General features: G+C 41.8%; 1 protein-coding gene and 1 non-coding gene across 2 annotated transcripts; one reads left to right on the forward strand and one right to left on the reverse strand.

Annotated features, from left to right (window-relative positions):
• The first annotated feature begins 903 nt into the window (after positions 1–903).
• VCAM1 (vascular cell adhesion molecule 1) lies at positions 904–23,276 on the forward strand. The gene is made up of 9 exons (XM_075558822.1): positions 904–1,063; positions 1,591–1,866; positions 4,212–4,532; positions 5,410–5,676; positions 10,207–10,482; positions 12,886–13,206; positions 14,288–14,554; positions 16,278–16,544; positions 22,283–23,276. The coding sequence occupies exons 1-9, from the start codon at positions 1,000–1,002 to the stop codon at positions 22,438–22,440; spliced, it is 2,217 nt and encodes a 738-aa protein (XP_075414937.1). The 5' UTR covers positions 904–999; the 3' UTR covers positions 22,441–23,276.
• LOC142438343 (U7 small nuclear RNA) lies at positions 19,110–19,171 on the reverse strand. The gene has a single exon (XR_012782733.1). It is a non-coding gene; the product is annotated as a U7 small nuclear RNA (small nuclear RNA).
• Positions 23,277–24,123: the final 847 nt, after the last annotated feature.

Genomic DNA, 24,123 nt, shown 5'->3' on the forward strand with positions numbered 1-24,123 from the left:
AAATGGTAAGGGTGGAATGGAGCTAACACAAAATTTGTCTTCATTCCCACCCATATTGCACAACTACGCTGTTAATACGCTGTGACAGAGTTTGTCTTGAGAGCTGAAGAGATTTACCACTTCAGCTGAATTCTTCACATTTGCATTTGAATCTGCAGAAGATAGTGAATTCTCCAGCGCCTGAACCAGGGACCTGGCAACTTGTCTGAAACAGAGAGGAAAATGTATCCTCTTGTTTTGGCGGGGAAATTCAGTTACATTCCTTTATTCTCCACCCAAGAATGTCATTTCAAAAAACGGATGTCTATTGTCAAAAGAATTATATTTATGAATAAGCTGTATCAAACTAAGAAGTCACACAGCCGGCCTTTTGGAAAATGACTCACTAAAGAAAGGACTTTACTTTCTTTTTCTTATAAGAAAAAACATTCATCTCTATTTCAGAATTGCAATCACGTCTTCCTGAGGAACCAAAAAAATCAGCCAGGTGACAAACTTTTTAACCATTTCAAAATCTTGAGTTTAACTGACCATTTTTTCCTCCTTTCTCTTAAAAGCGTCCTATGGATCATACAGCCAAGTTCCGCCATCAGTATGCTCTTTTATGTCTTTCTAGAATAGATAACTACATATTGGGGCTGAAAGTCAACTCCTGAAGAAAAAAGTAAATAAATAGTAAAAGTTGGAATTTGATAGCCTTGTCCGGGTTTTCTTTTCCCAGGGCAGAGAAAGTAGTTTCAGCTCTGAGAGGGTTAATGCTGGGACTTGGCTGGGTGTCAATGAACATTTTTTTCCCTGGCTCTGCCTCGGGTTTCCCCGTGAAGGGATTTCCCTCCGCCCCTGCAACAGGGCCCTTTATAAAGAGCAGACTTTGGATTTCACTTCTCACTGAGCCTCGCTGGCTTCAGGAGCTGGACACTCTGCCCAGGCGGTTCCGGTGGGACAGAAAGTGGGATTGTGGAACCATTATTTTGTCATCACACAAGGGAGCGGCTTACAATGTGTGCGAAGATGGTCCTGATCTTTGGCGCTTCGAATATACTTTGGACGCTGTTTGCAGCATGTAAGTGTCTCTTCTTGATCTGCTGAAGTTACCAACGTTCCATTTTAGCCCTGGCTTTGGCATCAGTTCGGAAGCCAGGCACTCACTGGGGTTTTTAAACAGGGGGGAGACTTACTTTAACCTAAGTTTTTATGTGCTATTGTTTTGCTACACAACACCGTATGGTGGTAGTGGGAGCTGAAGATACACACACCCGTGCACATACATGATTGCTGTAGAACAAAGCACAGCTTGCTTAGAAAATTGCCTACGGGGGAGATTAATAAACAAAGCTCAAACTTAGGCTGCAATAAACAAATCTGATAAATAGATATAGTCAAGTGCCTAACTGAGAAATCTAAGTGGAAATGATTTCAACACTACCTTTGGCAAAGTGACCTCTGGCTGCTTTGCCTTTAGTCTGAGTGGGTTTAGCAAAGAGATCCGTCTCATTGTATGTGGGACATTCTGCTGAAACTGAGCAGAGTGAGAGCAGAATACCAAATCAACCAGTGGTGAGTTTGCTTTTTTTCCTTTTGCCTTGGCAGCTCAAGCTTTTAAAATCGAGATCTCTCCGGAAGACAAAATTCTCGCTCAGATCGGTGACTCCGTCTCACTGACTTGCAGCACTGACGGCTGCGACAGCCCGTCTTTCTCTTGGAGGACCCAGATAGACAGTCCCCTGAGCGGGAAGGTCAGGAACGAGGGCAACAAGTCCACCCTGACCATGGCGCCCGTTACTTTCGACAACGAGCACTCGTACCTGTGCACAGCTTCGTGCAGTTCTGGCCAAGAGGAAAAGGGGATCGAGGTGGAACTCTACTGTAAGTGTGGCAGACACTCTGCTTTGCTCTCCACTTGGTTTTAAGATGATGATTGTTATTATCTGTAGAGGTGGATGCTCATGATCACATGTTGGTCAGAGGCCATGCAGCCCCAAGAAAGCTAGAGACAGCCAAGTCAAGCACGAGAACTTTGCCAGGCACGTGGCATTCGTGAACACCAGTCAACCTTTGAGAGGCTCTGGTTTTCTTGTCAGTGAAATACAATCTTTAGAATTCTTTCTTTTTGGAAAAATGAAAACTCCACTTAAGTGTGCCCTAACAATTTTTATTTGGTTGTGTGTACACGTGATCCGTGCAGTTCATCCTTTAGGGGCTTTCCATTGATGCAGTTTTAGGCAATTTGGTGTTTAAAATGAGTTTAAATATTAAATAGAAGATCTATAATGCAGCTTTCCCCCTAGAATGGAGAAACACATCTGCAAACATTTCATTTATTTGACTTCGGTGTAGGTAAAGTTTGGATTCATTTATTTACTTTCATTGGCAGCTCACGAATATTTATTTATATAATGAGTTAGATTTGCCTCCTACATGAGTAGTACCCTTAGTTTATTATAATTTAGTAGTTTAGCTTACCCAAATGCTTCTTGATCCAGGCTCAACTCAGCAAAACCGAGTTAGCAAGAGGAGTAAATGCTAACCTGAAAGAAATTACCTACTTTTCGATACTGGTGACCACTCTCTAAAAAACAAACAGACAAACAAAAAGCCATGTCCATGTATGGTCATTTCCTCCTAAAAACTTCATTGTTTACCTTATAATTATGTTGATTCTTTTCCCTACACTGGAGCCCAGACAACTTGGCCCATTCATAAAGGACTCATCAGCAAGCCCTAGGCACTGCTCATGCTTCACGAGAAACCGTGCCTGTGCGGCTGCTTTCAATTAGGCTGGTCCTGCACGGACACGTTCTAGCTGCCCAGAGCCCCCCTGAAAGACCCCCTTTATGTAAATATAGGGAGAAGTCGCAAGTTCTTATATTACCTGACGTCAGGCTGTGTGGGTTACAGGCACAGTTCTTCCAGCATGTTAGGATCAGAAATTCTCGTTGAAGAAAAGGAAATAGACGGTGTTATTTCGGCAGTAGCAGTCCTTGCAATCCTCCACCATTGCCCGCAAATAACGGAACAAAAAACAGTTGAAGTTGTAAAAACGAAAAGACCCTTCTGGATTTAATTATGTTGCCTATGGCTTTTCTTCAAGAATTTCTGTTTCTCATTATGTTGAAGAGCCCTGCTCCCCCTGCACTTTTGATTCTATTATTCTTTAGAGTTGAGGCCTCTCTAGTCTTCTTACTACATGAGGCCCTGCATCCAGGCTCTATGCGAGCATCCCCGTGGTTTGTGATGCTGTGGTTGAGGTCTCCTAAGAGATCACAGGGGACTGCCTTGGAGCTAGCAGGTCCAAAGGGAACAACGGTTGGGACACTCAGCTAGGCATTTCAGACTGCAAGCCTGCCTTCTGGAATTTAAGATTGCTCAACAGTTCCTGTCTGGACGGCAAGTGTCCTGTCAGAGGCGACATTCTTAGAAGCCAATAATTTAAAGTTGCTCTTTCTTTCATTTCTTAGGATAGCTTATTTCATAGCTCCTCTTGGCAATGACATTCTGAGCTCCAGAGTGTAGATCTGTGAATGCAAATATATCTGCTTTGATTCAAACAAGAGAATGCACCTGCAGCAGCAACCCCAAATAGTAGCAATCCCAGCTCTCCCTACCTGTGTGACCGCAGCTAGGTTACCCAAAGATGCTGAATCTCCATTGTATAAGTCTCTGAAAAGTAATCTCAATCTTTTGGTACTATTGAGGAGGTAAAACAAAATCTGTGACTGGCCCATATAAGTATTTGAAATGCATAGCTTTCGTGGCTCTTCTTGGATTCCAATGGCATACCCCCTGAACGCACAAAGAGCGAAAACAAAACGAGGCCAGTTGCCTGTCTAGTCCATCTGACTCCTGTGCTCCCCAGGTTCCCCCAAGATGTGTCCTTTCCATAGCAGCGCTCCGGACCTTCTTCTGGGACACTGTTTTAATGGGTTCCAAGAACCAACCCTTTGCTCAACTAGTTCCCAAGGTTGCTTAACTAGTTGCGCAACCTTGGGAACCAGTACACAGGGGGAGCCCTTCTCCCGAAATGGCTGATTGCGGGACTTGCTTTTTGAACCCATCTAAATGCACAGAGGCTGTTGGAAACAATGGACTGAGCAGCGCAAAGCCGGTACTGACCACAGCCTTAGGCATGGTTTGTTTTGCATTAAACCGTAAGGAATCTTATTTAACCGGAGCAAAAAGCCCATTTACTTCTACTCATTTGGTCTTTGCAGCTTTTCCTAAGGATCCAGAGATCCATTTGAGTGGGCCACTGGAGGTCGGAAAGCCGGTCAGAGTGAAATGCTCGGTGCCTGATGTTTACCCATTCGACAGGCTGGAAATAGATTTACTGAAAGACAACCAGCTCGTGAAGAATCAGGAATTTCTGGAGGATTCAGAGAGAAAGTCCCTGGAAACCAAGAGTTTAGAAGTAACCTTTACTCCTGTCATTGAGGATATTGGAAAAAACCTTGTGTGTCGAGCTAAATTACACATTGATGAAACGGATTCTGTAGTCACAGAGCGAGAGACCAGGAAGGAACTGCACGTCCACAGTGAGTAGATGTAGCCTGGCCTTTATGCAAAGTTGGATTTCGGTGAATAGCGATACATTTAGCAATTAGTTACAAGAAAGTACTTATGGTCTCAACTTCCCTTTTATTCAGTGTGAACATAATATTTATCATCTCATAATCCAATGAAAGAGCACAGGATTTGGGTTGAGAGACAGTTTAAGTTCTGGCTCCACTAACTGTGTGGATTTGCTTAATTTCTCCAAGTCTTCATTTCTACAAAAGGGGAATACTGCCTGCTTGGATTGTAGTAAGCAGGCACAGGCGAGAAAACATGTTGAATCGTGTTTTGTGAACTCTCATAAAATACTTCGAACGACTAGCTGCACAGCTAGAGAGAGAGCTTTGCGGAGGTCAACACTTGCTCCATGCGTGTGCCTGTGCACGTGTGTGTACGTGTGCACACACCCCACATGTACATCCAGGTGGGAGAGAGATAGGGATTTGAATGCTCCCTGGCTCCGTGAGACTGTCCACAGATCCCATTCCATGCTTTTTCCGGTGATGGGTTGCCACTCCCTGTCAGAACTGAACCTGACTCGGATGAGCAATTCAGTAGCAAGGATGGGTGGGGCCCCCACTTTAAGTGGGAGATTGAATTACCTAACTCCGAAGGCTCATCTAAATTTCTAAATCGTTGACCATCAGAAAACACCAAGCATCCAAAAAATATATAAATCAAGTCACTCCAAAGTTGACTTGGCGATTTTTTAATGACTCAGCAGTTCTTTATATTAATTTGGCAGCACAAATTCACCCAATTGTTGGAAGCACATAATATACTATGAATAAAAAACAAACGTATTTGGCGGCATCAAAAGAACTTCACAATGGCTAACACTGTGACTTACCTTTTCAGTCTCACCCAAGAACACAGTTATCTCTGTCAGCCCTTCAACAAGTCTGCAAGAAGGTGACGCTGTGACCATGAAGTGTTTCAGTGAGGGGCGCCCGGCTCCAGAGATTTTCTGGAGCAAGAAGTTAGATAATGGGAACCTGCAGCTCCTTTCTGGGAATTCAACCCTCACCTTAATTGCCATGAGGATGGAAGACTCTGGCGTTTATGTGTGCGAAGGGGTTAATCTGATTGGGAGGAATAGAGAAGAAGTGGAATTAATTGTCCAGGGTAAGTAGACTCTGTAACAGGAATAGAGAAGATGCTGCCATTGGTATTAGAGCAACAGGGAAATGACTTCAATATGGTAACTGCTTCCGCTTGAATCTACTTTTCTGATTCTTCCCCCATCTCATCATTCCTTCAAGACCCCTGGTTGCACTGTGCATTAGGTGTTGGGCTGATAACCCAAAGATCAGCAGTTCAAACCCACCAGCTGCTCCATGGGGGAAAGATGAGGCTTTTTGCTCCTATAAAGATTTACCAACCCAGAAACCCCAGGGCAGTGAGTTTGGTTTGGGCTTGGGTATCATGGCTTCACTGGTTCATGCTCTCCCACTAGCCCCTTGGGGTATTGTCAAGTTTTCATCCCTGCTCTTCTTGCGTTCTCACGATAAAACCCCAAGATTTGAACCAGCACATGTTGGTGACTCCCCATTCATGCTTTAATCCCAAATGGTCAAATCAGTTCTACCTGCGAACAAGCCCCCCAAATCAACCTATTTCCCCCAATCCTTTATATCCCAGAGTGATTAAGAACAACTAGTACATAGTGTGAATGTGATATTTTCCAAAAATTCTTCTTGCCACCTTCCTATCTCATTGACCTGCAGCAGAGTTACATTAAGTGCATAAAACCTGAGGCCAGGTGTAGTTCATAATCTGTGTGGGGTCAAATATTTCATTTAGTGACCCATTTTAATACAAAACCACATGGTGCTCAACTCTAGCAAGTTGTCTTCAAATGGGCTCCCTGCTATCAGTCTATCCCCCAAATAATCAATGTTATGTGCTACAACCAGAGTTATGATATTTAACAAAAATCTTCATTTTATGACTTCAATCAAACTTTAATTGCATATACATTAAAATGAACATTTCTTCAAATGGCCACATAAAACTCTTCAGTCTAGTCAGAAACTATCCTTGCAGTTGCACGGTGACCCTAGACCTCACTGCATGCTATTCTTTCAGTGTGATATGCCTGTTCCCTCCGGACCTGGCAGAGTTTCACCCACACTTCAAAGCAAAGTTCGTGTCAACCTCTCAGTTCCAGATTCTCCAAGGCAAATTCCTCCTTTGGTGTTCTCTAAGGCAAAATTCCTCTTCTTATCTATGTATTTCTGTTCATTGGAATATGATTCGGAGCCCTTGTTTAAGAACCAAAGAATTGTGGTTGGCGCTGGAAATCATGCTCAAACTCACCGCGACTTCCCTGCACGGGGTGGGATAACATTTTTGGAGAGAAAGCCACTTTGAAGATATTTTAGTCAAGTGCCCCAAATAACCTATGTTTGATTTATTAGTGTGGTTTGAGTGAAAGTTTATGAATTGTCCATTTAGTAATTCATACACCCTTTGCCTCCTAATAATTTGCAAGTCCCTCAATGGAGCAGTAATCTTTTCAGTTCCTCCCTCGCATCCTCTATCTGTTCATCCCTCTTTCTTGCTCCTTACCGCCTCACCAAATGCTGCCCTTTGGTCTCGAGTGGTGGATTATTAATAGGAGCGTATTCCCTTTCAGGGTTATGAGTCACTTAGGAGGATTGTCTGTTGTTTGACGGCAAGGTAGTCCCTGGGGTGCGGACTGTCCAGGTTTGAAGGCCACAGTCTCAGGGGTTTCATCAGTCTCTGTAAGACCAGCAAGTCCTATCTTTTCTATGATTTTGAATTTTTTTCTCCACCCCCAATTCTGTCTAAGACCTTCTGTGAGCCTGCCCAGAGTTGTCCGTAGTAATAGGTAGGCACCATCTAGTTCTGGTGTCAGGGTAGTGCAGGTTGTGGGTCAAGTGGTCCATTAGCCCTTTGCACGAATTGTTTCCATGAGTTCTTGATCTCCTTCATTTTTCTTTATTCTAGATGAGAAGAGAACTTTAGTTGCATTTTTAATGACTGCCCACTAGCTTTTAAGACCCCCCAGTTGCTACTCACCACAATGAGGTGTAGACCATTGTCTTTGTGAACTATATTCTACCTATTGATTTAGCTGTCCTTCAAGACTGTGGTCCCAAGTCCCCATGCTCCATGTTCCATATCCACAAGGCGCTTGGTTATGGCTAAAAAGCTTTCATAGGTTGATAGTCACTGTTTGCTCTATTACATACATGGATATATTTATAGCACATACAAATATACATGTAGAAATCTCCTCTGCCAAATCTATATATTGTTGTGAGTGCCGTCCTGTTTGCCTAGTCATACCTGTTCAGCTTGCATATCTGCCTATGTATTTACTCATAGACTAGTCTTTGATATTAGTGACATTGCAGAATTGTGTATGTGATAGTAGTTACCTGTGATGTCTATAATGCTTATAAATGTAGTTTTCATTGAACAGTAAAATCCTTAAAGCCAGGATCTGTGTGTGTGTGTGTGTGTGTTAATGTTTGGGTGTCTCATATAGTTCCTGGCCTGTAATTGGTACTCAGTGAATATTTGCTGGATTAAAAAGACTGTACATATGGACAATATACTTTTATTTTTAAAGAGGAGCTTTTAGTTTAAAAATGTTTAAACAGAGTGCTAAACTTGGATTGCTAAAAAAAAAAAAAGATCTAAGGTCATTATGAGTCAATTGACACAGTGGAGTGTTAGCTAACATTTCCAAGAGACTGGGAAAGATATTAGACTAATAAAAGGAAGTAAAGCTAATAAAAAATCCTGAACAATTTCACTCCCTACTAGACTGCCTGCCATTTCAGTGGTGAAAAGGAAATACATTTTAGGGTGGGAGAGTGGAGAGCGTTGCTTTGCATTTTATATCACCGTGGCTTATAACCTCCTTAACTTCTGCAGATAGAATGGGGAGAATTGAACTTTCAGAGTGCCCTTTTCAGTGAGCTACAAGAGACTCTTGTAGGAGCCACAAGTTTACCTTGTAAAGTAAGCAGCTACAGGAACTAATGATCTGCCAACTGTCCACAAGCAGGAAGCTGGCTGTTTATAAGACCTTTCCTTTCACACCCCAACGTATAAAGATTTAGGAAACTCGGTTTCTGATTTCTGAATGACCTCTCTCTTTCAAAGTATAATAGCATATCAATTTATTGAGGTAATTTGAGGAGAGTCATATTTGGAGGATACTACGGTGTCACAATTAATCAAGCCAATAAAAAAAAAAAAAACTTCTCCTGGCACAGACACAAACCTTGTGAAATCCCGTGTGTTAGGATTATTTATTGAGATTTCCTTCCTCCCCCACCCCCCAGCCTGATATTTACAATAAGGAAGATTTTATTTATTTCCTGTGGAATCTCATCTGTCCCTTCTGGCACTGGCCAGTCACTCCCAGTTTCTTCTTCAGGGGAACAGAGCCAGGTTTGGAATTCCTCTGCCCTTAGGCAGCAGTCATCCAAAAGACGCCATGCACCCGGTGGGGATGGGTCTGTAGCCGACCAGCTTTGCTGGATATTTGAGCCTTGGGAGTTTGCCCGTACATCTCAACTTTCAGCCCCTGAGTGAAAGTTAAAGCCCTTTTCTGTTGCATTAAACAAACATCGGAGATAGTTTGTCTATCACTTTAATGCCTTTCACCTTGTTTTCCGCTTATCCATGTGCCTTTCAAAGGGCGGCTTTGCAAGCGTTCAAGTGGAAGCTGTAAGTGCTAGTCTATTATAGGTACTGATAAGCGGAGGTTTCAAACCTTCATGGAAAATGAAATGTAAAGACAATGCATCTTTGCCATACATTTTTGAAGTCCCCTAGCAGAGCCTGAAGACATCTTTTTCTACTTTTCTAGTAGCTCTCTTAAACAAAGAGAGCCCAACTCACTGCCGTCGAATCAATTCTGACTAATTTCAACCCTAGGTTGGGCCCCTAAGACTGTGCATCTTTATGGGAGCTGATAACTTCATCCTTCGCCTGCGGACTCTCTGGTGGCTTTGAACCTCTGACCTCGTAGTTAACAGACCAATGGTTATTCAACAGAGCCACTAGAGCTCCTCAACATCTCTCTTAGACCCTGGGTTTTCTCCATCCAAGAGTGACTTGGTTAGTTGTCTTAGTAACTGCGAACTTTGGACCTTAAATCACACTCACCTGGCTTTAAGTCTTAACTTTGCAACTTGCAAGCTCTGTAAAGCTATTTAACATTCCCAAGCTTTAATGTCCTGAAAGAGGAAGAAAACAAATAACATTATGTATTCAAACAAATGATGATGGTGGCCCAGTAAGATTGTCGCTGTAAAGCGGTGTGTGCAGGAGCTGACAAGCCGGAACCACTTAGGGTGTGTGCGCTATTTTCACCATTGTAACGACTTGATCGACTACGTGTGAGAAGAGACTGGATCATTGCTAGGAACAGATGCCAACTTCTCTTTTGACAAACTTTTATCTACATTCCTTCTATTGGGTGAATGAGGCTCATTCTTAAAAGATGTGGCTTCCTTTCTGGTAGTTCCACCATGGAAAAAAGGGAGTTCTTCTTGGCAGAGATATTAGCTTGAAGGAAATGGGTGGGGAGGGGTAATCATAATTAAAATACGGCTTAAAAAGAAATTCATCTTTTTTCTTTTGCTTTTTTTCCTCCCCTGCCTCTCCTAGAGAAATTGTTCACAGTTGATGTCTCCCCTGGGTCCCGGATTGCTGCTCAGATTGGGGACTCAGTGGTGTTGACGTGTAGTGTCAAAGGCTGCAAATCCCCATCTTTCTCTTGGAGAACCCAGATTGACAGCCCGCTCAGTGGGAAGGTGCGCAGCGAGGGAACAAAGTCCACGCTGACGCTGAGTCCTGTTAGCTTTGAGAATGAGCACTCTTACCTGTGTACAGTCACCTGCGGGCACAAAAAACTGGAGAAGGGAATCCAGGTGGAGCTCTACTGTAAGTGTTTCTACAGAATTCTTTTTATTTTACTTTTTTAAGTTCGGCTAGAAGAAAAAGAGGATTCGATAGCCAGTGCGATCCAACTGGTTAGCAAGGGAATTTGGCATTGGGCATGGCTGCTAATGGGCGGTGAGGTCTCCAGGGCAGAGTTCTCGTTTTCTGCGCGGCATCCTCGTTTAATTCCAGGCAGTGCCCTCCTGTGCAGCCGTCACCCAGCTGTCAGTGGAGATGTGGCATTAGTGCCCGTTCCTTGGACGCAGACAGGCTTCTCAGGAGCAGGAGCTCCCTGGCTAAGAGGCACTAAGAGGAAAAGGCTGGTGATCCCGTTTAGAAAAACTCTATGGGCCCTGATTCCACTGCGCATGCGGTCGCCATGACCGAGGAGCCCACACAACGGTAGCTGTTAACCACAGCAACACGGTCCCTAAGTCTCAGAATCAGAAGTGCTTGAAGTAACATAATCAGCCTAAATCTTAACTATATATTACGTATATACCCAGCGTTTACAACCCTTAGTTTGTCTCGTCAAAATGCTCCTCTGTGCATATTGGGTGAGAAGATGTAGTAAGGAAGATGTGTGTGTGTGTGTGTGTGTGTGTGTGTGTGTGTGTAGGAAATTCCTGAGCACTACAGAGATTCCCCTACAAATGCCCACTCAAGGAATAGCCTCCATGCAGATAAGTGGATGGGACAGTGACTGCCTGCTCACTCAGTTGAGTTGGGATAAAGCCTGAACCTAATGACTTCATTTGGAAAGCTGCAGGCAGGAAACGAATAAGACAATAAGGTGCAGAAGAAGGCCAAATATGAAGACAAGGCATTAGAGTGGAGATGCAGGTGTCACGTGACAGCTCAGGTGAAATGCTCTAAAGACTCCCTCTTACTATTGATAGACGTGGAAATTTATAATCTATACTTTGCTGTTTTCTTGTCGCCTTCGTAAAAGTCATTTACAGCCTCGAGTCTCTAAGAAGTTGACATTGCTGGAGTCTTCCATTTGTAATGGATGAAGAACCAACAAGGAAAATAACCACAAAGTTATTTCTTTCAGAGTGCTATTCTGCTTTATTTCACTCAGCAAAATCCAAGGAAACATATTGTACAGATTTTTCCACCAGAAACCCTGCCCAGACTTGTGTTACCCATCAGGATTTCATTCAGAATGAGTTAGAGTATGCCTGTATAGGGATTTGAGGCTCTCAGAAGAAGGGCAGATTTTATTGCCTGATCGTATTTCTTAGCCCCTAGGATCTGCTGATGTAGGCACATTCCAACAGCAATGAGAGCCAGCAGTGAAGTCTTATTGCAATATGGGAATATTTGAGAAAGTATCACTTTAACAGCATTTTGCTTGTTGTAAAAAACATGTTAGCATTATTCTTACCCTTAGTAACCAGATTAGTTTAATATTATTGATTTATATGGGCTATGTATATCATTATTTATGAACTAAGTCTTTTATACATCTTTTTATTTTCCAGTTAAAAGTACTATTGGAGAAATATTTTAAGCTTTCTGGAAAAATATCATCATTTGGAATGAAAGTGCTTAAGATGAGAACTGTCCTGTGTGTCTTATCTGATCTGGAGAGGCTGCATAGCTCTGGGAATCAGAGTGTGGGCTCTGAGATCGGAGAAATATGGGTTCTGATCTAAACTCAGTGACTAACCAGCAGTGATGCACGATTAAAGTCCTTTATCTTCTGTGTGTCTCGGTTTTCCTAGCTGTAAAGTAATTAATTAATACCAATTTTATCAGGCTGCTTGGAAGACTGAGATGATGAATAATAAGAAACTAGCACTCTTATACTGTTAATTTGATAAGCATTTAAAATACATACATAGCTGGGTACGATGGTAGAAGCTGACAATTTTTAGAAAAGATCAGGCCCCGCTCTCAGCAAGGCTGCTTTACTGAAAAGAGGAAAGCAAGAAGCGTGTTTATGACTCAGATCTCTGAGTGGTCCCAATGGCTCACACTTCACTCCTAACCCCAAGGTTGCCAATGCGAGCCCGCCCAGTGACATCACAAAGGAAAGCCCTAGTGATCGTCTGTAAAGATGTCAGTCAAGAACCCCTGCCACCCTTTAGCTCAGGGGGTGCCCATGAGTTAGAACCAGCTCAGTGCCCAGGGGTTTTGTTTGTTTGTTTGACTTTAGCAGTTGGTGAACTAGGTATTTCTTTTGTTCCTAGCATCATTTATATGTATTATCATTAATAAGTTTTTGCATTTAATGTCATTGTTTATATATATTGATAATCACCTTTATATTGCTTATCTATTGATTTTTCTGGTGAGGTACAGCTGTCATTTTGAGGTACAACTGCTGCAGTTAATACAGATTAGTTCGTTTTTCCTTGAAGGCCACAGATAAGCATCATTTTTGCTTGATGTTTGCAGCATTCCCAAGAGATCCAGAAATTGAGTTGCCTGATGTGCTCGTGGTGGGAAACCCTGTCACCGTGAGCTGCAAGGTTCCTGATGTGTACCCTTTTGACCGCTTGGAGATTGAATTACTGAAGGGGAAGAGTATTATGAAGTATAAAGACTTTTTGGGAGACCTGAATCGGCAATCCCTGGAGACTAAGAGTTTGGAAATGACCTTCATCCCCACCACCAAAGACTTCAGAGAAGTTCTTGTTTGCAAGGCTAAGTTAAATATTACTGAGCTGGACTTTGAACCCAAACAAAGGCTGAGTTCGAAGATACTTCATATTAATGGTAAGCACATGTGTAGTGTGCCCACAATTTATATGGATTTCATGATCATGTTTATCAGTCTGTAGTTAAACCCTCTGGGAAAAGAAACACCCAGAAATGAAATATCAAAATCATGATGATTACAACTCCCCAAACTGAAAATAACACCCTGATATTTACTTGTGACTATGAGTAGGCAATTTGAGAAAGGGTCAATTGGACAGTCCGTCTGCTCTCGGTACGGTACCGGCTGAACCGACTCATGCATTCTGTCAGTCAGCGGGTTGGGTCAAGGTTGGTTGGTCCCAAGTGGCCCCAGTCATGTGATTCGGCCTTAGCTTGGAATTTTCCCGCCTCCTTTCTCCACGTGGTGGCTCATCCTCAAGAAAACACACCCGCCTTTGCTCCCCACAGCTGTGTTTGTGTCCAGGGACTGCTCAGGAAAACTGCTTACTTTATAAGGTTTAGTTAGCTTGGACGTCCTACCCCGTTACTTCTCCCCTGTTTTATGGTCAAAGCAAGTCAGAAGGCCAACACAGATTTGCCTCAAGAACAACCCAAACCCTACTGCTTGTCGTTTCTTGCATTCCGAAGCGCGGCAGCTCTAAAGCACGGAGTAGAATGGCCCCACGCTTCCAGAGGCGGCAAGTCTGTGTGGAAACAAACTGCGTTACGCCTTCCTCTTGAAGAGGAGCTGGTGGGTTCAAATCCTCGATGTCTTGGTCACCAATCCAACACTGAACCCGCGGGGTCAGAGGGTCCTTTAACTGGATTCCAAGGGTGGAAAAGGAGATCACACCCTTTGGAGAGAAGGATGAGTGTGCTCATGACTCATTTAGCATGATAGCAACACACGCTATTGCTGATCGTTCATTCTTTAGTCCCAAGGGAGTTTCTATAGAACTTCCACTCGAGAACATTTATGATGTGCATATTCTACTCACTGTCATTCTACGAATATAAATCGTAAACAAAGGACAGAATCCTCCTAGGGTAAGGGGATCAAAGTTTATAAACTATTGTAATCTGTTGCAACGTTATTAGCACTCTTAGAAGCTCTGGGTATAAGGGATTAAGCTAACCAATGCCTTTACCCTTTCAGTTGCCCCAAAGGATGCAAACATCCTAGTTAGCCCCTCTTCCACCCTGGAGGAAGGTAGTTTTGTGAACTTGACCTGCTCCAGCGATGGCCTTCCTACTCCGAAGATCCGTTGGAGCAAGCAACTAAGTAACGGGGCTCTCCAACTTCTTTCTGAAAATTCTACGTTCACCTTGATGTCTGCAAAGATGGAAGATTCTGGTATCTATGTGTGTGAAGGGATCAACCAGGTTGGAATAAGCAGAAAAGAAATCAAATTAATTATTCAAGGTGAGGAGAGTGTTATTACTAATTATTATTGATATTTCTGACTATGAGCAACAATCTATTTGAAAATAATTTTTTAACCAAAAAAAAAAAAGTATTTATGGCTTTGAAGAGCCCTTGCCGGGAAAGCTCCTGAAATAGCCCTTTCCCATGAACCATGCCAAAATCACTTATCCTGAAATTCTGTCCAATCTCAAATGGAAAGCTAGCTCAAGGAACTATGCCAGGAATTCCACTTCCACTTATGAGGTGGTGATTATCTTGCTGAAATGTCCACTATAGATGTAGGACATATGTATTTGAAAATGATCTAGGATGAAATCTATCTGGCTTAAGTGGACTATGAATAGAAATCTCCAAAGGGCTCTGCTTGTAATCGCTTGGAAGGCTGCTTGGGCATCTAAACCTTTTGTAAATTCTAAGATTAAGGGCAGCAGTTCCTACACTTTTGGGTTCATCTGCCTGGTGACAACCACGAGAGTGAATTGAGCTGTCAGATGAAGACATGCTTTCTCCAGGATGGAAATTCAGTAGTGAAAACAACATTGTATCCTAGGTGGCAGGTTGAGGCCAGGCTCAATAGGGGTTTCCCTGATGCCTTGCACCAGAAACCAAACCCAATCAAACCAAACCAAACTCACTGCCAGCAAGTTGATTCTGACTCTGAGCGGCCCTATAGGGCAAAGGAGAATTGCCTCTGGGAGTTCCGGAGACTTTCACTCTTTACCGGAGTAAAGAGTTTCCTCTTTCTCCCATTTCCTTTCTTACCCCCTTGATATTATTCGCATTGAGACAGCACTATCTTGTTATCTCGAGGGAGACCTCTAAAATATAACGCCACTTTACAAAGGAAGTTCAGGGTGAATGTTACGGTACTGTGGGCCTGGGTGAGGAACGATAGCTCAAGTCATGTCGCAAGGGAGATGATCACGATAGGAATCTCACTAGGAAAAGGTGATGGAGCATTTCCCTTTGAGGGATCATGTATTAATGAAGATACCGTATGTCAGGAACTACTTGGCAAGTTGTAAACACAGTTGTGGTTGTTCCCGCCAGTAAGAAGTCATCTCTATGTAGCTTAATTTCTTGACCTTGGAGGCGCTAGCTCAAAGTTTCAGTCTGTAAAGGACTTAAGAAGCCCTGGCGGGGTGATGGGTTACGCATTGAGTTGCTATCCACAAGGCTGGTAAGTAGTTCTAACCCACTAGCTGCTCTGTGGAACAAACATGAGGCTGTCTACTCCTGTAAGATTCAAAGTCTCAGAAAGCGGAAAGGGCAGTCCTCTGTGCTAGAGGGTTGACAGGAGCCAGATTCAACCTGATGGCAGTGGGTTTGAGGGAAAGGGCTTCATACTTCAAGGAAAACTTTTATGCTACCGCCCACCCCATCCCCACCCCCGACACCTCCCCAAGTTATAGAAAACCTGATCCGATTCTTCACATTTTAATCCTATATTTCTATTAAAACCTTGTGAAAAAATCAGAGTGGCTGAAGCATTAAATTACGGGATCTGAGAGAAGTCTAAGATATATTCTGCTTTTCTTTAAAGACCCACTCATTGAAACAATCAAGCAAATGCTTGACGATTTAACTCGGCCTTCTGAGCATTCAATGCAAACAGCATACATAATTAGCTCCTAGGCAGTTTTAGCTTCTGTCATCCAGGTAATATGGAATTGGTTTATATTTCATTTAATCAACAGCGGTTTTTAAATTCTCTTTACAGTTCCACTGAAAGACATACAACTTACAGCCTTTCCTTCTGAGAGTGTCCAGGAAGGTGACACTGTCACCATCTCCTGCACGTGTAGAAACGTGACCGAAACGTGGATCATCCTGAAAAAGAAAGCAGAGACCGGAGACAAGACTCTAAAGTCTATAGGTGGGACATATACCATACGTGAAGCCCAGCTAGAGGATGCAGGAGTTTATGAATGCGAATCGAAAAACGAAGTTGGCTCTCAGTTAAAAAGCTTAAAGCTTGATGTTAAAGGTTAGTATTTTTTTCTTTGTTTTTTTTTTTTAAACAGCGGTTTGGTGGATTATAAAGACTCCCTAGAATTAAATGAATGAATCGTCAAAGTGATTATGAATTCCATGTTGATTGTGGTTACTTTTATGTGCTTTTAAAAATAATCAAGCACATGTGTTCAACATACGGCATTTAGCCGGAAGTTGACATGAATCATTGGTGGCCGTGGCATTGCCATTTTCTCCTCTCCAAGCTGACCACGCAGCGTTGGTTTCTGAGGTCTTGCGTTTGATAAGTGCAAGCGTTTTACAATCTTTGTAACCTTTCCTGGAGGACATAGGGGCACGAAAATAGTAGGAGTCCCTAAGTGGCACCAGCAATGACTGCTTGACTGCTAGCTCAAAGGATGCTGCTTTGAATCCCCACCCCACCCCCCTCGAGTCACCTCCGAAGACAGGCCCTTGATAACCCTATAAAGCAGGAGGTGGTAAACTTTTGAGATGGAAGAGCCAATCCTGTCCAGCACAACAATTGAGAAATTATTCAAGAGCCATAAATATATTTTTATAGACAAGTGAAATCAACATTATCTGAATAATATCCTTAAAATTTTTTTTAATTTTACCTCAGAGCCACATATACCTACAGAAAAATCCACATATGGATCCTGAGCTGCAGTTTGCCAACCCCTGCCCCCAAGCATTTTTCTTAGCTTCATGCCTGGGGGTCACGATAAGTCAGCATCGACTCAAAAGCCAGTAACAAAACAAGCAGTGAAATACACACGCAGGAAAAACAGGGATTCTACCTAGATCTTCTAGAGGAAAGAGAATTTTCTAGCTTCTCTTCTTAAGATGATAAATTATCTGAGGTGGAGTGTTTAATGTTTTATTTTTTTCTTTTTGAAAAGTTTTATTAGGTCATAATCCAAGTGTACGATTCTATAGCTCCATCATATTAAGAAGTGTATAATTAGTACCCCCATCAATTTTAGAAAATGTTCTTATTTTGTTATTAGCTCCCCATTTCCTCTAAACCTCTCCCACCATAGCCTCTTAATCTTGACTAATATATAAGAATCCCTAAACTGTAGAAGGGGTCGTTGGGTGAGGGAAATGTTTAACATGGATTTTTGCTAACCAAAATGCTGGAGGTTCAAATCTTACCCCCATGCGTCTCAGGGGTGGGGAAAGGCCTGGTGATTTACTTTGAAAAACAGAACAAAAATATACTCTGAAAGCCTCTATGAAACACAGTTCTAGCTGAAACACGTGGGGTCACTATAAATCGAATTTGACTCTTGGCAATGCTTTAGACACTGAACAAACCAACCAACTACTCTGGAATTGATGATCCTCACGTTTCCTTCATCTCCTAAATGCTCTCCCAAATTCACGGAGGAGCTGTTGAGTTAAGTAGAATATGCTGCCCTTACCAATTAGGCTCTAATTTGCATGTGAATGAGCTCCGGTTGTGTCCTGGAAGCCAAATGTGTCAGTGCAGTGAGCAGCTGGACCTCATTGCTAGCTCCATAAAGAACTCTGGCACCGGCTGCCAGAGTCCGTGACCAATGGCCAGTGTCAACCAAATTTGAACCGAGCTCAGAATGCAGGTAACTGTTTCACTTCTCCGGATTGCAAGCCCTACGCGATGTTTTCTATGTTCGATGCATCCTTTGCACGACAACGATCTCACCACATCCATCTATAAATGTTAAAGGAACAGTAAATAAGATGATTGCGTGTAAAACATTTAGTCACCTCCCCGCTGTCATTATCCTGAAAACAATTCATCTGACCAACGATGACCCGTGTTCAAAGAGCGGAGCATCTGCATTGAGTAATTTCCCTCAAAGGATCAGTTTAGTTGGGGCTGATTCTGCGTGGACTGAGAGCTGTTCTGAGTAGATACAATTCATTCTTTCCTATTTCTGTAATCTCTGATGCCTCAGTTTGTGTAGGCTGTTGACTTGATTCCTGTTCGCAGTGACCCACCCTGTATGACAAGAGTAGGACTGGCCCATAGAGCCCTACACTGAAGCCCCTATGGAAGCAGATCGTTAGATCTTTGCCCCGATGAAGGTGCTGGTGGATTTGAACTGATGAGCTTTGTGTCCCCAACTGACCACATAACTATTGTGCCACCAGGGTTCTAGGCCACCTTTAACTGAGCCTCGTTCCAGAAAATGAGCTCCCTAATATTTCTGTCTGTAGTTGATTATTTTCTTTTGAAGACACAAATGAAGGCTCTTTTTCCTATTTTTTAACACTTAGATGTCTTTTCTATGAACTATTAAACTATTGAGTTACCTTTACCACTTCCACATATTACTTAAATAAGATCAAAGAATATTGGGTGTTCAACTAAAAATTCAGGCGCTCAAGCTAAGTATAGTTTAGAATGACTATATATGAATAGAGACAAAATTGTCTTTATTTTGATTTATTTATTTGTATTTACCTGTGTGTGCCGTGTGTGTGTGTGTGTGTGTGTGTGTGTGGTGGTGGCTTGAGTGCATTCCAGTAGTATAGTTGAGAATTTTTAGGATTTTTGTTATTTATACAGCTAATCAAAAAAATATTTGGGGGGGGTGTTCCAGAAAAAACCAGAAAACATGTTAGACAAATTCTAAAAGAGCTGTACCACTCAAAAATTTTATTTTAAGGTTGCCCCAGCAACTGACTCAGCAAGAATTTGTTTTGCCGTAGGCACCCGAAGGAAACTGAAAGAGTAAAGATAATACTTACTAAATTAAAAATAACCAGTAAGTGCAGAAATACTACTGGTACCAATATTGACGTTCAATAAAAATCATGATTACAGCTGACATAGAGATAAGACATGACCCTTACACTTCGGTTAGTTCTACTTTGGCAAAGAAAAGTAGGAAACCGAAGTAGTTATCACCATGTGAAATGCTTTGTAACTTCAATCTTTTGAAAAATTGACTCCACATGACGTGACTCTAGTGATTCTATTCTAGTTGTGTGATCTCCAGTAATTCTATGTTTCTTTCTTCCCTATTTTTAAGAATTTTTCTTTTAATTAAAAAAATATTATTAATTGGGATACATATATCATATAATTCCATAGTTCAACTACATCAAGCATAATAGTACAATTGCCACCACAATCAGTTTCCAAACATTCTTTTTCTTCCTGGACTCCTTGACATGGTCTCCCTTTCACTTCCCCCCGAAACCCTTTTTCTACTTGCTGTCCCTATAGGTTCACTAATCCTGGGTTTTTATACCGAAACACAGAAAACCATGTGGCGTGGCATTATGGTTCTACAGTTCTTATGGCATGGCCCTAATCTAGACTTGCCCTTATGAAGAAATCATGGAAGATATGGGTGCTATAGCAAAATGTGGTGAAGAAATCAACTGGTGGATGCCTGGCTGTTAGAAAGAATAGAATCTGGGGTCTCAAAGACTTGTCTTAAAACTAACAGCCACTTATGTGAGGCATCAACTAAGTCTCTGTGGAAGAAGCACATCAGCATATGTGATCTAAGGACTGTAAATAATAAAATCCAAATCTAGAGGAAGGAATTGTATCACAGTGTAAATGCTGGGCCACTGGTTTGCAGGAGGCAATGGATGGCAATGAAAGCTCAAATTCCATTTGTAGGATCCCTGCAGGATCAGCCTCTGTTGAATCCCTCTGACCATGTGGAGGGATAGGCATGCTGCTCTCAGACAGAAAGCATTTTGAAGTCGATTCTGGGAGAGGTAGTTAGGTTAAAATGTAACAACCTTATCATGTGATCTCCCTTTTGCCCCATTTTAAAGGTGTTTCAGTTTTGAATATTTTTTGCTTTCTTTGTGACTGATGTTTTTCTGTTTTGTTTTGTCATTGTTGTGGGTGTTTTTTCCTTCTTTCTGTTTGTATGGTTTTCTGTAAATGAAATCCATGACATGTAAATCTGTGGAGACAGTAATTGGATTAATAACTATCTAGGGGCATGGCAGGGGAAATTGGGGGGGGGAATGGGGAACTAACAACAGTGAGCACAAGAAAGAAGAAACTGATCTAAAATTGATTCTAATGATTGCACATCGCTTCTTAATATGACTGAACCACTGAGTTTGATGATACGTGAATTACATACTGATAAAACTATTATTAAAAAGGTCAAATATCTACCGGTATGGAAGCAGCATATATACGCTTGTTGTTGTTGGGTACCACTGAGTCAATTCTGACTCTTAGTGATGCCCTTTGTCCTAGGCTGTCCCTAGGGACAGGTCACCAAGCATTTCTCCTGTGGAGCTGCTGGGTGTGTTCTGCGAGCTGTCAAACACTTACCACGGTGCCACCAGGGCTTGATGGCATGCTCTCAGTGAAACGTGATACTTATGGGATCATATGACGCGGTGTAAAATAAGGTTAAATAGAGGCAGGTTTCAAAAATGCCCTGCTTTCTTCTTCAGATGTTCTTATAGGTTTAGGATTTTAAGAGTATTAGAGCTCTCAGATCGTTTTTAATTATAAAGATTTTGTATATTATCCCTTGTGTACTCAATTTATAACTAAATGGTAAATTGTACGACGTAGAAAGAAGAATATGCATTATTGTTATTTTTAATATCCATCATTTGTCAACTAGACCAAACAACGAGCTAGGTACTGACTTCTCAGTGGCAGACCAAAGTGAAAATAGTCATAGAAACCCCTAGAGTCTAAAGGAGAAAATAAAAGATAATAGATAATCATACAAAGAAATGGGTAATTACAAATCATGATAGTGGGTTATGAAAATGTGTTGGGGTTTCTAATTTAAAATACGGGAAGTGCATGGTAAGGAAAACATCTCTGAGAAAGTGATATTTAAGATGAAGTAATCAGGAGGCCCGGTGGTGTAATGGTCACGCGTTGGACTGCTAACTGAGAGCTCAGCAGAATTTCTACTCCTGTAAATAGTTACGGTCTTGGAAAACCATGGGACAGTTTTACCCTGACCTCCAGGGTCACAGTAAGTCAAAATTGACTCGATGGCAGTGAGTTTGAGTATGATACAAACCAAAGAACTTTATCAAGAAATGGTATCAATGCTGAAAAAGAATAATATACATGAGATGCCCTATTTCAGACACATAAAATGTAAAGTTTTCTATATACCTCTGAAAAATGCATAGCTAAAATTTGTTTGTCTTTGTCTTATATTTGAGTATGTTGGCTGGAAGTTTCTGTGGGATGAGATAGGTTCACACGTAATTACTAGCCTAGAGGTTGGCAGTTTGAATCCTCTGTGCCAATATCTGCATCCATAATTATTAGTCAAGTAAACCCTATGGCTCTCTGTAGCATGTGGGGTCCAGTCCACTTAGGACAAAATGTGTCCTGGTAGCAGTCTAAATGCTACGGAGATCTGCTTGGAGAACTGGCTAGTCTCTTCAGTTAATGGTCTGTAGGGTCACAGTTCTCTTGTAGAAACGCCTTTCCCCAGTGCCTATTGTGCAAATTAACATACGACACTGCACCCACTCTACAACTCAACGTGAAGCCGCTTGAATCCAAGATCATGGAAGCCAATGAGCATCATCTTCAGAACTGTAAAGACCTTAACAACGACCTGCTGATTATTTGGAACATTTAGAGAAATATGCGCTTTGGATCCAATGTCCTTATTGCTGCTTTGATTCACTTCTCTGGGGAGAACTACTTGTACTGTTATCATAGAGTGTATTGCTATTATTATTAAATGGTTCCATTTTGCATTAGGCATTAATTGTATCCATTTCCTTATTTTTCAGGAAGAGAAAATACTGACTATTTTTCTCCTGAACTTCTTGTACTCTATTGTGCATCCATCTTAATGATACCTGCCATTGGAATGATCATTTACTTTGCAAGACAAGCCAACATGAAAGGGTCATACAGTCTGGTAGAAGCACAGAAGTCAAAAGTGTAGCTAATGTTGAAAACAACCAGAGACAGTATTTATCAGTTCAAATCCTCAGTATTGCTCTTCATTTCATGGGAAAAACAACTAGCTGAGAGTTCAGCGTTCCTTGACTCTGGAAGAAAATGGCTGTCGGTGCCGCTGGCTGTGAGCAAAAAGTCAAAGGAAAACTTTCTACCTGAAAAACTAGGCACTACCATTGGGATGTGGTGGCTGGAGCAGTTCCTTGTGGTGTGTAGCCGAGAACATAATATGTAAATATGTAAAATAAAATGATTCCAGAGAAGCACTGCTTGGAGCAGCGCTCGGTATGGCGATCCCCAAGATAATCGGCGCTCCTTGGATTGATTGTTATAACTTAATGTATCTTAGAGAAACGTAACGTTAATATTGACTGGCAGCTGACCTATGTCACCTTTCTTATATTGTATTTCCTATAACAAAGTTTTATTTCTGCAAAGGTCACTGGCAATCATTTCAGATTTTGTGAAAACGACAGTGTTTTGTATTTTTATAGGAAATGATCAATCAGGAGGGTATGGGGTCAACTTTCAGGTACTAAACACCTCAACCAATAAAGGTATAATGGTTGACTGGATTCCTCGGGATGGTACTGACATGGTACGGAGATGTTTTATGGTGTGGCTTGCTCACAAGATTTTTGTGTAACTTTCCTGAATGGAACTTCTTTTGATTTTCCTTTGTAAATGCTCAGATTTGGAGTGAGTAAAGTGATGACTTCTAAAACTGAACACCTGTGTAATTTTAAAAAAATAAATTGTCTCTTTTTATCACATTGTAGCTCTTTTTGAAAGACCACGTTCTAAGACTGAAGAATCCAAAATAAAAGTAATAATAATAAAGATACTCTATGGAAATGTGATCGTTCTGATTTCTGAGTGCCATCCTAACCTAGTGAATTGAGGTATCTGTTTTTGGTCTCTTAGAATCTGTAAATTTGACATTTTGAAATATAGCATGCGTATTAAAGAGCAATAGATGAACACCTATGTATATGCCACCACAACCAAGAAATGCAGTATTATAATTCCCCAGAACCTATTAAATGCCTTTCCCTGTTCATAGCTCCCACCTTTCACCTAGCAATAACCAATAACCTGAGCCATAGATTAACCATCGCCTTGCATTGCATTTGGTGGTTTTCTACCTCTGTTGTCGTGTGCTGTCTAGCTGATTCCAACTCACGGCGGCTGCATATGATAGAGTAGATCTGCCACATGGGGTTTCGAAAGCTGTAGTCTTTATGGGTGCAGACGTCCCTGTCCTTTCTTCTTGGAAACCACTGAGTAGTTTCTAATCATAGACCTTTCAGTGAACAGCCAAGTGCTTAACGTTTTTGCTACCAGGATTCTTATCCTCATTCACTACCATCCAGCCAATTCTGATTCATTATGACCCATAGGACAGAGCAGAATTGCCCTTGTGAGTTTCTGAGACTGTAACTCTTTATAGGAGTAGAAAGACTCATCTTTCTCCCATTAAACAGCTGGAGGTTTCAAACCATTTATCTTGTGGTTGACTGTCCAAAGCTTATGCCATTAACCACTAGGGCCCCAAAGTTCCTATAAAACCCCAACCAAACTCACAGCCATCGAGTCAATGCTGACTCATAGTGCCCTTATAAGGACAGGATAGAACTGCCCCTGTCCTTTCCAAGACTGTAATTCTTTA

The sequence above is a fragment of the Tenrec ecaudatus genome, chromosome 1 (genome assembly GCF_050624435.1).
Source record: "Tenrec ecaudatus isolate mTenEca1 chromosome 1, mTenEca1.hap1, whole genome shotgun sequence".
Taxonomy (NCBI): domain Eukaryota; kingdom Metazoa; phylum Chordata; class Mammalia; order Afrosoricida; family Tenrecidae; genus Tenrec; species Tenrec ecaudatus.

Coding starts and splice junctions, on each gene's coding strand:
- VCAM1 (XM_075558822.1), top strand. CDS start 1,000: ATGTGTGCGAAGATGGTCCTGATCTTTGGCGCTTCGAATATACTTTGG. Junction 1,064..1,590: donor TTGGACGCTGTTTGCAGCAT/GTAAGTGTCTCT, acceptor TTGCCTTGGCAG/CTCAAGCTTTTAAAATCGAG. Junction 4,533..5,409: donor GAAGGAACTGCACGTCCACA/GTGAGTAGATGT, acceptor TTACCTTTTCAG/TCTCACCCAAGAACACAGTT.